Source organism: Protomyctophum parallelum (assembly GCF_964188405.1).
Source record: "Protomyctophum parallelum genome assembly, chromosome: 20".
Taxonomy (NCBI): domain Eukaryota; kingdom Metazoa; phylum Chordata; class Actinopteri; order Myctophiformes; family Myctophidae; genus Protomyctophum; species Protomyctophum parallelum.
Window position 1 is genome coordinate 17339571 of NC_139718.1, and position 18319 is coordinate 17357889.

An 18319-nucleotide genomic window follows, 5' to 3' on the forward strand; every position below is an offset into this window, starting at 1 on the left:
TGTCAGGCAGACAGGAATTGGAGTCCAGGGTGAATTATGAAAATGGTTAACAATGTGTAGAAATAACAGCAGAAGAGTAAACAACAGAAATGGCAAATCCTATAATCGTCGCTGTTACGTTGGAAACCTCAAATGTCCAAAAACGTTGCTTGAGCATTATTATTTAAAAAACGAATGTACAATAGCGAAAATAGCTGTTCTAAAACATGAGTTCAGTTCGTGGCTCCCTCCAGGTTGGCAGAGGGAGAGTAGGGCCCAGGATTACAGCTTAGTCAACAATTGGCACCGGGTGAAAGATGGGTTACAAAATAGAAGAAAAGAAATTCCAGATGAAATGGCATTTTGAGAGTATCTAACTCCCGTTATTGAGACGTATTTCGAGGTGAAACAGGATAGGCAAAAACATATATATAAAGGTTAAAGTCATCTCGTTTTATTTCTCTCCATCTCTCTCTCTCTGTCTATTACTCTCTCTCTTACTCTCTCTCTCTCTCTCTCTCTCTCAGTGTGTATGGAAGGCTGACAGAGCATGTAAAAATAGCATTCAGTGACAAGAGGACACAGTGCTGTTCTCTCTCTCTCTCTGCCCAGAATAGCCTGCCGTGTGTTGGCACTGGTGGAAGTACTGACATGTTTTACTTACTATTATTAATTCACAATAAAAGGCAGGTTAAATGTACTTTAGTAAAAGTACTGGCATCAAAAATATACATAAATTACTCCTTGTGCACAATGTCACATTTCACAAGTAAAAAATATGAAGCACGGCATTAGTTTATACAGGGACACGTTAGTCTGCAAGCCTAAGCTGTAATCAGCTGTCAGTTCAAGCTCAATATTAATGTCAATGTAGTGCGTAGTTATACGTTCTCAAACGTGTAAACTGAATGTTGAACTGAAATTCTCGTGTGCATGGCTCTAAAGTAAACTAGAATTCAATGTTGATAAAGTAAACTAGAATTCAATGTTGATATAGCTCTAATCTGATTCATGGCTTTAAAATGGATTCAAGTTGTTTCAAGTTTGCATGACTTGACTCAAGTTAATCTCATTATATAATGATAATGTGCCTGTTCTTGTATACCCATGGGGGGTTTTGCTAATGTTCTCAGATTTTGCTTAGCATGTTGCTTCGCCAAAATTCAGAGAATATCTCCCATAGCACGGAGCCCTTAACGCCTAGTTTAACTATATACCATTTGTTGCAATAAATGGTCAATCTTCTTTGACGTGAGTCTCCTGTCTAAAGCATTAATAAGGTATTTTGAAAATAGCTCATATATTTGAAATAAAAAATATAGAGAATACATTTGAACACACACACACACACACACACACACACACACAGTGGAGTGATGCGAGAGAGGTGACAGTGACGGGGCAGATTGAACATGCAGTAGGTTGGACTACTCTCTCTCTCTTTCTCACACACACACACACCCATAGCCAAATTAGCCATGTGCACGCTCAGACACACAGATGCACACACAAACCCACGCATATACTGTACTTTGGGACTACTACACACGCATAGACACATGCATGCATGAGTGCACACACACTCACACAAACACATTTACATACTGTAGTTTTGATTACTCACGCGTGCGCACACACGCATGCATGCACGGTAATATAAGGACAATTTCACGTGGTCATTTTGTGGCGTTTACAAACCTGTTGCTGAGGATACTGCATGCCTCCCATGGCCGCTTGGCCCCTCCCCTGCATGGCCATTGGGTAGCGGTGTGGGCCAGGGGACGCGTACGGTTGGCTGGCCGGGTAAGGCCCGCCCCCTGTCTGCTGGGGGGAGGAGTAAGGGTTGTTCATGCCGTAGAGCTGAGAGCGCTTCATGGCCATGAAGTCCATGGACGACACCTGAGAAGAGAACAACAGATATTATTATTACTAGGCCTCACCCGTTGTGAGATATTTGAAGGGTACTGCGCCCGGGTGCGTTTGTAATTGACTAATAAATAAATTAATAATCATTAATGTGTCAAATCGAAAAAAGGGCTTCGTTACGCCCTCCATATTCATATGGTCAATGCCTGTGTGAAAAGTGGGAGTGATTGGTGCAGGCAGTAAGGAGTTACGGCACTGTTTCTGACAGACACACACACACACACGGACACACACTCAGACATTGTTAGAATTATAGTATGATTAGTATTATTATTATTAGCCTATTATTTGCCATCAGGCATCAGAAAATGTTATACACGTGTGTATGTAGGCTAGAGAGAGAGAGAATATTCAGTATCGGGTTCACCCCTATTTACTTATTATTAACCAGCTATTAGAGCTTGTACGTTGGCCATTTTGGATATTTTTGAGTAGCGCACACCGCTCCTTTATATAGTAGCTCTGTGTGTATCTGTCTGTCCCTAATTCCCTATGTCTGTCTGTTTAGAGTCTGACCTCATCATAATTTTTCAACCGCGGTCAAGATCATGGATTTCACAATGCCACGCCAGACTTCCCAGTCCTTCATTGCCATCCCCAGTTCCTGCATGTGTCCCTTTGCGATCAGGGAACGACAGTTTTCTACCTAAGGTCTGACGTGGTCTGAACATGACCTATTGACCCCTGCAGATGAATGGGGTCTTCGGGTCTCACACTGTTCATTCACACTAAGCGGTCAGATAATTGGGGTCGCATTGGGGTCACATACACACACACTCACTCACTCACTCACTCACCGATTGATCACTGCAGCACACACACACACACACACACACACACACACACACACACACTGCACCGCTCAGTTCACACAGGTGTGATTTTTGAAGGAAAGAAAAGGCTACTGACATGACCAAAACAGGGTTGAAAGTGTGTAATACTGAAACATCCCTACTAAAACTGAAACATGTGTGCTGCACATCACATCAGTGGATGTGATTTTTTTAACAATGGTAAAAGTATAGTATTATGGTCAATGTTGGGATGGCATGTATGGTGTGCATGCGTGTGTGCTGCGTGCATTCTTGTTATTTATTTACACAGCTATCAGACTCCAGCTAGAGAAGGAGGAGGAAGGCTTCAAGGTTGAGGTATTCCTCTGTCTGTGTGAAGTGTTTCGTCTCCTTTTTAGGGGGTTACACGGGGTCTCCGCGAGCCCGGCGGAACATTCCTGCAGCGTACGAAAGGAGAGGAGAGGGCTAATGCTAATCCGTCACCCGTAGCGACGTGTTTGTCTGTCTGCGGGCCAGATAATGTGGAGTGTTCTATCTCCTCTCCTGCTCTTCCCTCTGTGACGCTCTGCTCTCCACGGAGCCAGAGGAGCATGTGTGATTCATCACATTTTGTTCCTAGCGTCTGCCTCTCTCTCTCTCTCTCTCTCTCTCTATCTCTCTCTCTCTCTCTCTCTAAATTTCGTGAATCACTTTGAGATTGTAGATCTGCTACGTTTGATGCTTTTGAATTTGAATCCTGAAAAGCAACAGTTTGGGATATAAGGGTTCCACCCGACAGACACCATATACCCGTGCTACTGTGTATGAATACCTCATGTAATGTAAAATGATATGTAATGTTAAAAGAATAGAGAATATAAAGCATGAGCATGCGCATGCTGATCTACAATAGCTGATCTACAAGCTCACAATGCCACCCGTTGCAAATCGTTGTGAGCTTGTAGATTGGCCATTTTCAGGGCCCGACACCGGCAGTCAATTAAGTATAAATCAGGCATAACTCTCAACTTCCTATAACCATAACCTGAACCTTTTTCTAATTGTAAATCTAATAACCACCAATGTGTTTTGAGGAACGCCTGGATGTGTGTGTTCCACCTGGGACGTCATGGGTGTGTCATGGGTAAGTCTATGGACTTTGTATGACGGAAGTTCTTCTGTACATCAAAATAAATGGCAAATGACGCAAGTGAAAAAGTGGGTGACTTCATCATCATATACAGTACTTCATGATATACATAGAGCATCATGATAAAAGGCTTGTGGGGACATTTGGACCTCATATATACACTACTACACACACACACACACACATACACATCTCTGTCAGTTAGTGATGGGAGATCCATCGGTACACATCGGTATCGGACGATTTTAATTGCTTTTAGATTAATCGGCATCGGTTCGATAAATCAATCAGACAGATTCATTAACCGGTCCGATTAATCGGTCTGTCTTTACAGATAAACAAGCCCAAAGTAACAGCTTGAACAGATCTACAAGCTCACAATATTAAATATAAGGTATTAAAGTTAAATCTGACTTGCCTAAGCCTGCAGTGCAGATAGTCTGTTACATTTATTTTTTAGAATGGACAAAATTGTTAATTTTTCAATACAGAATGAGATCATATCGACATTGGTAATATCGATATCGGCCAAAATGTCTCATCGGCACATCCCTACTGTCCATCCAGATGTGCGGCAGGAGTCTCTTCCTGGTTTTTAGACAGCTGGTGGACGGAAATGAAGCTCCCCCCACAAAACTGGAAACGCTTTGTCCATGCGACAAGTTGCTTCATTTACATCCACCAGCTGTCTGAAAACCAGGAAGAAACTCCTGCCGCTCGCCGCATTTTGCACCGTCTCCTCTCTCTCTCTCTCTCTCTCATATTTCTCTCTGGCTCTCTCCAGTCTCCACTCGCCCATCCCTCTCTCCCTCCACAGTGCCCTCTCTTCCCCAAAACAATATCACCTCCGTCGAGCGCGGAGGAGAAATTGCTGCTGCTTCATATTACGCAGTACGGGGAGGAGGAGGGCTAATATCAAAGAGACATGTCTGGGGATGGCAGCACTTTATTCCACTGGCCTGGTGTTGGCCGGACGGACGGTCTGGCTTTAAAGTGGATCTGTCTACCAGCGGGACGCCGGCCGGGCCCAGCAGTTTGGACTGTTTCATACAACGGAGAGAGAGAAGGGAAATAAAGAAAGAAATACAAAGCACGTCTGAGTGTTTGGGAATAGAGAGAGATGGTGGATGGATGGATGGATGGATGGATGGATGGATGGATGGATGGATATATGGAGTCTGCATGGTGCCTGGAGGAGGAAAGATGTTTCACACCATGAGAGGGGGGGGGGGGGGTGTGGATGGGGTCACAGGTCAAATTACAACGTGAGGAGAGAGAGAGAGAGAGAGAGAGAGAGAGAGAGAGAGAGGATGGGTCTGATCAAAATCCTGATATACTGCTGCAGTCATGATGATATACGTGTCTATCGAGGTGTGTATGAGAGTATGCACGCGCGCACACACACACGTGTCACACGCACACACACACGAGCGCGCATACACACTCACGCACGCACATCATCAACCGATATCGCAGACAGGCCACATGACGTCATTCCCATGCGGATGCTGAGATCCAATGAGTTAAATTATGTTTACAATTATCTCCACCTTTCATACTTGTACAACATGGCAGCATTAAGTGTTCCTCCATGCGTGGATGAGCAGCGTTTCATGGTGGAGGTGTGTGTTGGTTCTGGGTCGGTGCTGCTCAGTAACGGCTGAGTGCAGAAATTGACAAGTGTGTGTGTGTGTGTGTGTGTGTGTGTGTGTGTGTGTGTGTGTGTGTGTGTGTGTGTGTGTGTCGATGTGTGTTTTACACAGTAAAATCCTCAGTGTTGTTTTATCCATGTGTAACTCTGAGAGTAAACTGTACAAACTGTACAATTATTATTATTTGTATGAGTTTAATGAACACAGACAATTTGTAAACGTGTAAAAACCGAACCGGGTCATGTTGTTTCTGAGGCTCTGAGTGCTCCTGACCCGTTGAAGTGTTTGTATGTGCATGGAAAACACATGCATGCACGCACACACACACAGGTGGGCTAATTAGAGAGAGTTCTACAGTAGAAGGGCACCGGCGCTCTCGGATTTCAATGAAATCCAGGGCACTGTGTCACCCCCCCCCCACACCCACACACACAAACACACACACTCCCTCACCCCTCATCACCCCCGCTCCCTCATCACCATTGAGGGAGTGACTCTTTATGTTAGCTTGTGATCAAAACTTAAATATAACTATATTGTGGATTTACTATCGAACTAATTTAAACTCGTGAAGCTGCTTAAGAACAAACGTGATAAAGGACCACAATGGAAATAAGCTCTGAAGCTTTGTGTCTTCCGTTTGACAGATGTACAAATATGATCATCTAAATACATTTTTGTCAATAAAACATAAACATCAACACCCTACACCCTCTCTCTCTCTCTAGAGAGAACTTCTCACTGCCAAACCTGCTGAGTACACACACACACACACACACACACAAATAAAAAAGCCCTCACTGCTGCACTTAGGAGACACTGTACACAGAAAACAACTTCAGAGTTTTGGGGAATGGAGGAGACTAAGGTGCTATTTACACGAGGATGGTGTTCATAAAAAACGGCAAAATAAAGTACCGTTTAGCGCTGTCATTTAGACGAGAACGGTGTTCTCAGGAGGTGAAAACGCATCGAAGTGAAAACGCCTCCCAGAGTGCAAATCTTTGAGAACACCGTTTCCTATGGTCTCCATATAAACAGGCAAAACGGTGAATCCGCAAAACTTATGACATCATGGCTCACGTTAATTGGCTCACAGCGGCAGCGCATAGCCTATGTTTATTACATTGATGCAGAGCAATATCATTATGATATAATGGAGTTCCTGAACAAGCCTCCCTCCTCGCCTACAAAGTGCTGCTCATCAGCGATGTTGAATGTAAAACCATGATGTAAATAAAAAGCCTTGTGAAGTTGTGATAGACGGCAGCCGCGGCAGCAACGTTTATTTAATAAATATATATCATCCCGTGGCGCGCCCAGAGCAGTGTTGCGCCGCTTGCGTCTTCTTCTTGTACGTGGGTGACGTGACCTGTCTATTTGGCAGCCCGTTATCGCCACCTAGCGACAGTATAGCATAATAGCACATTATATCATAACTTGTGCGTTCTCGTGTAAAGGGTAAGAAAAAATGAGAACGCAACGGGACTTTGACGTGTTATATGGAGATGGTCCCCGTCTAAAAGAGGCCTAAGGTCGATTAAATGCACTCACACTCACTCACTCACTCACTCACTCACTCACTCACTCACTCACTCACTCACTCACTCACTCACTCACTCTCTCTCTCTCTCTCTCTCTCTCTCTCTCTCTCTCTCTCTCTCTCTCTCTCTCTCTCTCTCTCTCTCTCTCTCTCTCTCTCTCTCTCTCTCTCTCTCTCTCTCTCTCTCTCTCTCTCTCTCTCTCTCTCTCTCTCTCTCTCTCTCTCTCTCTCTGGGGGGAATTCTTCAATAATATTTTAGCGGTGACATCATCATACACATACAGGGCTATCAGAGGACCTGACGTATGTCTAAAAGGTGCATAAAAAAAAACGAAACCTAAAAACTAGTAAATGCATATCTGCATTTACGACAAATTCTACTCAATGACATCTCAACCCACCGCATCTTCTCTCGCATGCACGCACACACACGCACGCAGGAAAACAAACTCGACGACACAAATTGAAACATTACTTTTGCTCCTCAGAGAAAAGGAGCTGTGCTTAGGAGCAGGGGGAAAGATTAAGACCATATGACATGAAGTGAATTGTATTCTGTGCCAACAGGGATATGGAGGATCGAGAAGAAGAAAAAGATTAGTGGGTATACTAGTACTGTATATGCCAAATGTATCGTTGTAGATGCCAGGCAGAAACCTCTGATCTCCATATACTGTACACACATACACATTTGTTTTTACATAAATGAAGGCCCTACAAGCCGCGAATCGGTGCGTTGTGAGCTTATAGATCTGCTACTTTTGACATTTCTGCATTTGAATCCTGGTGAGGTTTCCATCCGACACAGACGGTATATATAAATATTTATATACTTTTAAACAGCTGTTTTTCCCACTCTTGTGCATCTGGGCCCGCCACTCAACGAGGCAGGAGACAACAGCAATTCATTGTTAAAACGTGAAATTAAATTCATCAACTCGCCCACACAAACGTTCCTCTCCCGATCTCCTTTTTTTTCTCCTCGTGCCAAACAAAGCCATTAAAATAGAACATGGGTGAAATTACCGTGGGGTTGAAACCTGCTAAATTGCTTTTCGGAGGAGGCTCTCTCTCCGTCGACAGTTTACGTTTTTTTATGTCATGAAAATGATTCTACTCCCCTCGCGCTTTAATGTGCGAACCGTAGTTAATCAGAGACACACAAAACGCTCTACTGTACCAGGCTATATGATACGCATGCGGATTAAGACAACAGCAGCATCAAACCCACGCATAAAACAATAGAGGAATGAATGGTTATTAAACCCGTTTCATTCAGAGGAACCAAAAGAACAAACCTAGTGATTGATTGTGAAGGATATATTCTAGACCAGCGGTTCCCCCAAACACTGGGACCCATTATGTGGGCCACGGACACACGTTTATTGGTCCCTTTATGTTTTAGTTTCCTACATATTACTTTTAATTATTACCATTTCAAATCATTCCTAGAAAAAAGGCAACATTTTGGTCATGTAATTTCATGAATAAATGCTTGAATGCATAAATAAAAAGAGAAAAATCTAAGAAATTCCATAAATTATAGAAAATAGTAGTAGTGAAAGTAGTGGAAAAACGGCAAAAAAAACGATGTACAAGCTTGTAGATATGCTATTTTCACTAGTTTGGGTCCCGGGCAAACATCTCATTTCTCTTTTGGTTTTGGGTCACAGGCTAAAAGGTTTGGGAACAACTGTTCTAGTTCAGCTAGGCTTCTTCAATGTTGTTTCAGGCCAAGGGTCCTCTTAGAGATAGGGACCCCCACTGCATATCACCCCCTTAGAGATAGATGAAGCATGGACCCCCACTGCATATCACCCCCTTAGAGATAGATGAAGCATGGACCCCCACTGCATATCACCCCCTTAGAGATAGATGAAGCATGGACCCCAAATGCATATTACTGTTTCCATTGATTCCATAGATAGCTTCATAGACAGCACTATCATGGTGTGACATTTAGGCTTAAACCTTCAATACTTGGTCTGACTGATTTCTGTCTGCATCCAAACCAAGTTCAGATATTTACTTTCGCACACACACACACACACACACACACACACACACACACACACACACACACACACACACACACACACACAGCTACTGTACAGTAGCAGTTGTAGTCAGTATATTGTGTGATTTATGTGGTTAAGCTGCATAAGCTGCAGGCAGCTCGCAGAGAGCAGCCTCTGGACACCAAACAGTAAAAACGGCATCCAGTCCACGGAATGGATTTAAGTAAGTTGCTCTCTGCTGGCAATTTAACACTACACTGGTCTTCACATAACCAACACTTTTTTTATGGACTACAGTAGTGTGCTTTATAGAACTATTACTATCCCTCCCTAGAAGCCAGGTTGGAACCTCCAAATGCTATTTGAAGATCTGTTATTGTTCCATAAAGTGTTAAACGGTTCCATCTATGAAAATCATAAATGGGACATTTTCTTTATGGTTCCTCTAATTGTTCACCGTTCAGCCCCAGCTGTGAATCATTCCCTTACGACACACTACGTATAGAACACGATGGAGCAGGGGTTTTCAACAGGTGGTCCGTGGACCGCTGGACGGCCGGGGATGTATTGCATGTGGTCCCTGACCATGCATTTAGTAATGTAGAATTTGTTGATTATTTTTTTACTTCTTTAAAGTGAAGGACCTGGTGACCTATAATGACCGTCCATGTAGTCATTTTCTGACAAGTTGGAGGTCAAGAAATTCAACAGAAATAGGGAGTTTGAATCTCAAGAGGGGTAAATGCACCGGAGTGTCTGGTTGAGTCATTATTATTAGGAAATTATTAGCAGTCAATGGACCATTGGTTGAGAAACAGTGGGATGTATACACATGGGATGCATAGCAAACAACAGTTGGTCATGCTCTGATGAAGGCTGCATAGCCGAAACGTGTACGGGTTCCTTTTTGGTGTGTGCCAATGAAGACATGGAAATGTGAAAAACAGGGTGGTGGTCCCTCGCTCACAATCAGTTGAAAACCCCTGCGATAGAGCCATGACGACCGGTCAACTTCTACATAAATCTCTACTTACAAGTGGAACCAGAACGATTGATTGATTGACTGGATACAGCTTTCACGGTACATTGTGCAGTGAAACCATTGCAGCCTGTGTGTGCGCGTGTGCAATGCATGTGTGTGTGTGTGTGTGTGTGTGTGTGTGTGTGTGTGTGTGTGTGTGTGTGTGTGTGTGTGTGTGTGTGTGTGTGTATAGTTATTTGTGAGTCAACATCAAATGATGATAGTTATTGCCGTTGGATTCTCATCATCATCCTCATGCGTCTTGTCTCGGTACAATCAATACTCAGACAAGAGGAGCCCATTGGTTCTGCTTTGTGTCATTTCAGGATAGTGTCATTGTATTCTGTTCAGCACAATGTTCTCAGTATTCCTATTAACCCATTCTCGGCGGGAACCCCTATTGGTGTTTTAAGCATCATGTCATGCTTTAGCTGTTGAAAAATAGCAGATCTAAAAGCTCATAGTGCGGCACCGAGTGCAGCGCTATGAGCTTGTAGGTCTGCTATTTTTTTTTATTGTGAAAATGTGGCAAATTTTTTGAATATATATTCTTTCAGAGCGAACGTTTTCAACTCAAATCTTTGCTTCTGAGGGGTTTCTGGAACAACATATTGTCAGATGGGTTGTCGGCGGCCTATCATTTTCGGGGTCCATGACGTTAGGCCAAAATGGGTTAAACCCGCGTTTAAGAGCTGTCTCTCTCAGTGCTATTTAAGCTGGAAACCCTGCGCCTGTGTTGGCGTTTCAAACACAAGGATTTGGAGGAAAACGAAAAAGACATTGGGGGTAGAAAAAGACGAGAGAGAACCGAGAGAATAGAGATAAGGTTGTTGGGCAGAAACCTTGTGTCTCCAAATTTCTCCTCTTTACGTTTTGTAGTAAATTAATGTCCTTATTTTGTGTCACACAAAATAAGTGAAAATAGCCAGTCTACAAGCTCGCCATGCGCTGTGAGCTTGTAGATGGGCTATTTTCACTATTATTAAAATGTAAAAAGAAAAAAGAAAAACATACATGGTTTCAGCCCCGCGACAGGGACGATTAAGAGGGTGAGAAAAGAGAGCGGGAGATGAGGAGGAGGGGGGGGGGGGGGGGGGTACTGCAGCAGCGAGCGGAGCGGGAGCAGGGGGCCGGGGTGGGGTGGGGAGGGGCTGGGTGGGGGGGGGGGAGGTATGAGATGGAGCTTCATATTAATGTGTGCAAATTTCTGGCGCTCCTGCTGACTAAGATTAGAAAAACTAATTTCATGGATGCAGAGACAACACTGACTGTCATCGTGCAGGAGGTGGAACGAGCCATCGGGAGGCGCTGTTTTAACTCTTAAACACTGAATACTTAGTTGACCCCCAAGGGAGCACTCAGGGCTCTGTACTTGTTCACTTACTATAACTTAAAGCTGCACTATACATGTAACTTCACTCTTCTACAGCGGATTTGAACCCGGCTTCCTGTGCAAGTGCATTCTTTTTACAATTGAGCTAATAGAGCCAGCTAAAGTATGACATGATGCTTAAAAGGTTCCCGTCGTGAATGGGTTAAAAACAAAGTTGCATATTTAATCCAAAATTGCATAGTTGCATAGTTAAAAACAAAGTTGCATATTTAATCCAAAGTTGCATAGTTTAACCCATTAAAACCGGGAAAGCACCTGTGTCATTTTAGATTTTTGCTTTGGTAAAAAGAGCTACAAGCTCACAGTCACAGCACGTCACTCCGTGCCACGCTGTTACAGTAGCTTGTACATCCGCCATTATTGAAAACATCTTGAAGGTGTGAGAACTACTGATAGTAGAATCGGCCTCAGCAACAACAACAAAAAAACATTTTGAAGAAGAATCACGTCACTCTGGGGGCTGTGTGAAACGGTGTCCTTTAGATCTCCTATGAATAAAAAAAAAGGCGCTCTCTAGGCACGATGCTGTGTCTGACAGCCACACTGTTACCAGTGCGCTCGCTCGCTGGCAGCAGCCAGCCAGTGACCTCCAGCAAATTCTACGAGAGGACCTAAATCTCATCCTACCATCTCGGCACGCTCGCCTTGTTAGTGTGGAAAGTCTCGTAACAAATGACAAGCGTGTGTGTGTGTGTGTGTGTGGAAGAGTGGGACTGGTCCGCGGGGAGCTGGAGGGAGGGAGCCAAATTGCCTTCTCGCCTCAGCCCAGTAGCGCTGCGATGGCACAGGCAGCTAGGCATGAAGGCCAGCCTAGATGAGATGCATGAAATTATTATCTGAGGGAAGGAACGAGAGAGGGAGAGAGAGAGTGGTGCGGGGGGAAATAGATTGCCATTAACGGCGGCGAGCAGGAAAACATATACTGTATACGTCTACGTACATTATCTATATCGTTGCTGTCGGGCAGAAACCTCTTATCTCCATATTGTTTTGTAAATTAAGGCCCCTACATGTTCATAGTGCAGCGTCACACAAAAGCATCAAAAGTAGGAGATTTGCACGCTCGAAACGTGACATGCCATACATTGTTTTTAATCACACCGTCAGAGCTGGCAAGTGGCCTTCACTTTACAATACCAGTGGTTCTCAAACGGACCTGAGAGTGGACACATGGACAGCGGTGTAAAGTAACTAAGTACATTTAATTAAGTACTGCACTTAAGTAGAATGTTGAGGCATTTGTACTTTACTGGAGTCTTTCCAATTTCCAGTACTTTTACTTCTTTGAAAACTCAGCCCTATACACATTTCGGCCATTTGAAAATAGCTGATCTACAATCTCACGATGCGTTGCATCGCGACACATTCGATCTGCCATTTTCAAACGATTTTTAAACATTTGAAAACATGAAACGGGACATTCTGCATAATTAGTACCTTCTACTTTAGGTACATTTTGAAGCCTATACTTACTCAAGTCAATTATTTATTCTGGACTTACTTATAACAAGAGTATTTCTATATTGAGGTACTGATAGTTTTACACATTAAGTACAAAATGTTAGTACTTTTTCCACCAGTGCAAATGGCCCCTACAGGGACCTATAAAGGACCCACAGACACAGAGAGGCCCCTACAGGGACCTATAAAGGACCCTCAGACACAGAGAGGCCCCTACAGGGACCTATAAAGGACCCTCAGACACAGAGAGGCCCCTACAGGGACCTATAAAGGACCCTCATACACAGAGAGGACACACGGGTTGTGGCCCCTACAGGGACCTATAAAGGACCCTCAGACACAGAGAGGACACACGGGTTGTGGCCCCTACAGGGACCTATAAAGGACCCTCAGACACAGAGAGGACAGACGGGTTGTGCACATGATGCATGTTATCATGGCTCTCTGTAGGTTAGTGTAGCCTCCGTCCACTGAGCTGCTGATCGCTGCGGGTGCCCTCTGCGCTTGACACCCATATTTACAACCCCCTCCCACACCACCCACCACCTCTCCGCCAAACAACCCTGGGGACTCAGAAACACACACACACACACACAACTTATGAGGACGTTTGTCCGTTCCTAACCAGTATAGTACGGTAATATCTCACACACACACGCACACACGCTTCTGCAAAAGTGGCCGGGTGCTCGGTTCCTCACGGCCGGGCGAGCGGACGTCATTAAGAGAGGGAATGGAGAGGGGGAGATGGGGGGAGAGAGGACAAGAGACAGAGAGAAGGAAAGAGGGAGAGAGAGAGAGGGCGAAAAAGAGAGACAGAATGAGAAAGACAGAATGAGAGAGAGAGAGGAGAGAGAGAGGGAGAGAGAGAGAGAGGGAGAGGGAGCTGCCGGTTCATCTGTCTCAAGTGAGATTGGGGTTGCGGGGGTCATCAGAGCCCTTTTTTCGTCCAGCGAGACTAAGAGCCAAGGAATTACATGGGGGAGGGTGGTGGAGGAGTAGGGGGGGTGGAGGGGTAGGGGGGTGATGTGGCTACTGACACGCCAGCAACACACCATTAGAGAATGAAAACAAATAAAATGGCATCGTCGGACGGGCGTGTGCGTGCGTGCAACCGTGTCTTGACCTCCTGTCTGCTCTGCCAACTTACCTGAAATCCATGCTACTCTTTCCAAGCAAGACTCCATTTACACTAATGAAACACCTGTGTTGTGTCTGCTCTGCTGGCACAGACATGAAGAAACACGTATCCCTATTAAATATATATATATATATATATATATATATATAGTAGTATGATCAAGTAGGGTGTTAAAAGGAGATAATAGGTCTGCCCCACGGCAACGATCATAACGATATAGAAAAAGGAGATAAGAGGTCTGCCCCACGGCAACGATTACAACGATATAGCTGTGGCTGTTGTGGTGCTTCATGTTTCGGAAGCATAGCAGACACAATAAATAGTACTTTCCTTCTTTAGTCGGGACGAATATGAAAGCTTTTTATTCTATACTATGTATAATCCCTGACGATATTTATGCGCTCCTGCTCATCTGTTAATAATCACATGATTCACATCAACTGATTTTCAACTCAACTTTTCTGGTGTGTGTGTGTGTGTGTGTGTGTGTGTGTGTGTGTGTGTGTGTGTGTGTGTGTGTGTGTGTGTGTGTGTGTGTGTGTGTGTGTGTGTGTGTGCGCGCACATGGATTCAAACACTGCAGCTGCACACATGATCAGAGAGATCATCAAATATGGGGACTTCAAAATGCAAGGTAAAGTAGTTTCTGGGGAAAAAGCGATATAGAGCGACTGCTCTCAAGTCTTTACGTTTGTTCTGCAAAGCAGTTGAATCTAGTCATCGGCAGATGTCATCAGTGGGAGATCTTCGGTTGTCCGACTTCAGATGTTGCGCTACAGACGTGCGAGGAAGAATTGCGGTAGAATTATACTAGATTGAAATTATGCTAGTCTTTGATCAAACCTTCACTTATGTTGTTCACCTTATGCCATGAGATGATATGATATTTTGCAGCTTGTTAAGAGCCGAGATGTCCTACTTGCTCAGGCCTGACAGCTGTTATGGTACAGCTGGTCCTCATAGCTCTGCACAGTACAACTATGGTCTAACTAACCCTTGTGTTTGTGGCCAGAGCTACCGCACCGCCGACCAGACCTGTGTGTCCAAGGCCAAAGCGTCCTTCCCCGTCATATCATCGCGTAATAAAAGCAACAACCAACCATCACATCACAACCTTGAATATTTCGTACTTCTCTCTTGCCTCGTGAATCAAGGATTGATCCACAGTTCCACGGCACGCGCCACTGCCTCGGACAATGCCTTTACCGGTTCCCTTTAACGATTCCCACAGGGGGGTTCCAAATGGACCCTTACCGCTCTGTAACGTTCAGAGTTATGGTGGTGCTGCTTGAAATTGAACCACCGGTGTTGTAGGCTAATTGTATAGAAGACGTGACGTGAAGTCCACATACCAGCTCTGACAGTGCTGATAAACAAGTCAGACCCGTCTGAAATGAGTGGTGCTGTGTGTGTGTGTGTGTGTGTGTGTGTGTGTGTGTGTGTGTGTGTGTGTGTGTGTGTGTGTGTGTGTGTGTTAGGCTGCTCTGCAGTGATACTTGGTGGTCAACCAATGCTATTTCCATACTCATCTGGACATACATAAATGGGGACAGACGGATAGACGGACGGACATACAGTAGTTAGTAGTTGGAGTGGCTAGCACGACTCAAAGTAAAACGGTTCCAAATGTCCCTAGTGCTGTGTCTGTGTGTGTGTCTGTGTGTGTGTGCGTGCGTGCGAGCGTGCGTACGGGTGGGGGTGGAGGGGGCACCTGGGGGGAAGGGCCAGTGCGGAGTGGCACGAAAGGAATGAAATGCACTCCCTCTCCATCACCACCACTCAGAACCCCTGGAGAGATGATGTTATGCAGTGGTGGGAAAAAAGTAGGCTACTCAAATATTCTACTTCAGTAAAAGCATCAATACTGCAATGTGGAAATACTCTTACTGTTACGTACAAGTCTGGAATTCAAAATGTACTTGAGTAAAAGTGCTAAAGTATTGGTATCAAAATGTACTTAAAAGTACTAAAATAAGTAAGTACTTCCGTACAGCCAAAAGTTCTTTCAATCTTTTGAAAATAGCAGATCTACAAGCTCACAATGCGTCGCATCACGACACATTGGTGAGCTTGTAGATCTGTTATTTTCAAATGGCCAAAATTTATATAGGTTTTTTTTAATGTAGGTTTTGTAATAATAACCAAAATCTACAAAGTAACTGGTAAGTAAAGTTTTCAAATAAACGTAGTGTAGTAAAAGTACAATATTTGGATCCGAGATGTAGTGGAGTAGAAGTAAAATGATTGGAAATTAGAAATACTCAAGTAAAGTGAAAAAACTCTCAAAAAGTGTAGTAAAAAGTACATGTACTTAGTTACTTTCCACCACTGCTGTTATGCAATCCCAAATGAAGGAACACAAGAAACAACAATAAGTACATCTGCTGGAAGGAAGGAGTCTGTTTGTCCTCTTCCTCCCTCTCATCCACAAGATGTCTCCTCCCTCTCGTCCACAAGATGTCTGGTGAGACCGAGCTGACATTAAACATGCAACCACCGCCCGCCTGCCTTCGCCTGCCTCGCTCAACACAGCGGAGAACAGATAGGCGTCTTCACAGCTGGATAATTGTAGAAAACGAGGCGCCGCCGCATCGCCGAGTGTGTTCATGAATTAGCAATGGTTATTCATGATGATATTGTGCCGCTGCACGGTGAAAATACATAAGTGAATATTAAGAGAACGGACCGAACAGAAAACGATGCTAAAGGCTCCTGGGGGGGGCTTCCTCTGCTATCCATTAGTCTTCCATGTAAGGCAAAGCTTAACGAGCTACTCAGGCTGGGAGTCTGGCCTATGAGGAGAGGGGGGGGGGGGGGGGGGGGGCTGGAGTAAAGCTTAATTTATATGCGTTGTTAGCCTGAAGATCATTGCTTTTCACGTAGTATAAATTAGCCTTGAGCACATCAACACTGGCGTCCATATTGTGGGCATGTCGTTACAGATGAGATGTGGCCAGCCTGTGACCTCAGTGATCATAGTATGACGTCCGTCAGAAGACTGATCCCAGCCCCATTGACTTCCGTTGTCAAATCTAATTATCAATATTTCCAAAAGTTTGTGGAGGGGTACTTCTGTGGCCTACTGGCAGTGTGTGAATGTGAATTTTAAATGCGGACACACAGACGGACCCTCTCATAGACAGTTAGCCTCCAGCCACGCTCGCCGTAAAGATGTCAAAGGTTTTCGAAAATAGCCGATCTACAACAACCTCACAGCAGTGCATCGTGAGTGTGTGACCCGATGCACTGTGAGCTCGTAGCTGTAGATCGGCTATTTTCAGTACTGCAAAAACAGGACTTTTACAGTAAGTGGTATTACGTTATGAACAGTGAGTTCCTATACAAGCAAAAAATAAGAAGAGCCTGTCCTTCGTTAAGTTATTCAACCTCTGTTAAAACATCTCCCTAGGATCCTTTTACATAGAAAGAACAAAATGGATGGCAAATATCTAGAAATAGCAAGTCGTCAATCCAACTCCAACACCTGTGGTGCAGTTTAAACAGTTCCCTGCTATAAAGAAACAGGATTTTAAATTCAGGATGTTGGTTCGTTTTGGAACCCGGCCCAGTCTTCTAGGGAGGAGTCATCCATATTTTTTTTCCTGTGGTGTGTGATCCATCACTTAAAAATAAAACAATAAATTTAAATAAACCTCCACCAGCCAGCGACCGTACACACACAGATATCCTGACCTTCCCTCCTCTGGCATTTATTAGATACTCATTAATCCATTCTGAACGGGAACCCCTTTTGGTGTTTTAAGCATTATGTTATACTTTAGCTATTGAAAAATAGCAGATCTACAAGCTCATAGTGCGCCACCGAGTGGCACGCTACGAGCTTGTAGGTCTGTTATTTTTGAAAAATCGTGAAAAATCTTTGAATATATATTCTTTTAGAGCCAACGTTTTTAGCTCAAATCTTTGCTTCTGAGGGGTTCCTGGAATAACATATTTTCAGATGGGGGTCGGTGGCCAATTACATATCATTTTTCTGGTCCTTGACATGAAATATGGAAAACCACTGATACAGAAACATGAGGTATTTCAGAAAACGGACAGAATTTTCGGCGTCAGGCCTAAATGGGTTAAGAGTCACCTGAAACAATTTGAACCAAATTGATTTCATTATCGGACTCGGGAGTGCGAGCAACGCGACGCACCCCCGCCACCGTCTGAGAGCTCAGCGGGAAATTTACAAAGTTAATTAGAAAACAATTGATTCTCATTAAAAAATGTTCCCCTTCCTGCTCGACTGTCAT

At 44.2% G+C, this 18319-nt stretch overlaps 1 protein-coding gene across 1 annotated transcript in view; it reads right to left on the reverse strand.

Annotated features, from left to right (window-relative positions):
* LOC310878185 (AT-rich interactive domain-containing protein 1B-like) overlaps nucleotides 1–18319 on the reverse strand; it is a 240202-nt gene that overhangs the window by 193560 nt on the left and 28323 nt on the right. Inside the window, exon 2 of the mRNA XM_083792341.1 lies at nucleotides 1678–1878. Within this exon, the coding sequence (XP_083648467.1) occupies nucleotides 1678–1878 (201 nt within the window). The remainder of the gene's footprint in view (nucleotides 1–1677; nucleotides 1879–18319) is intronic.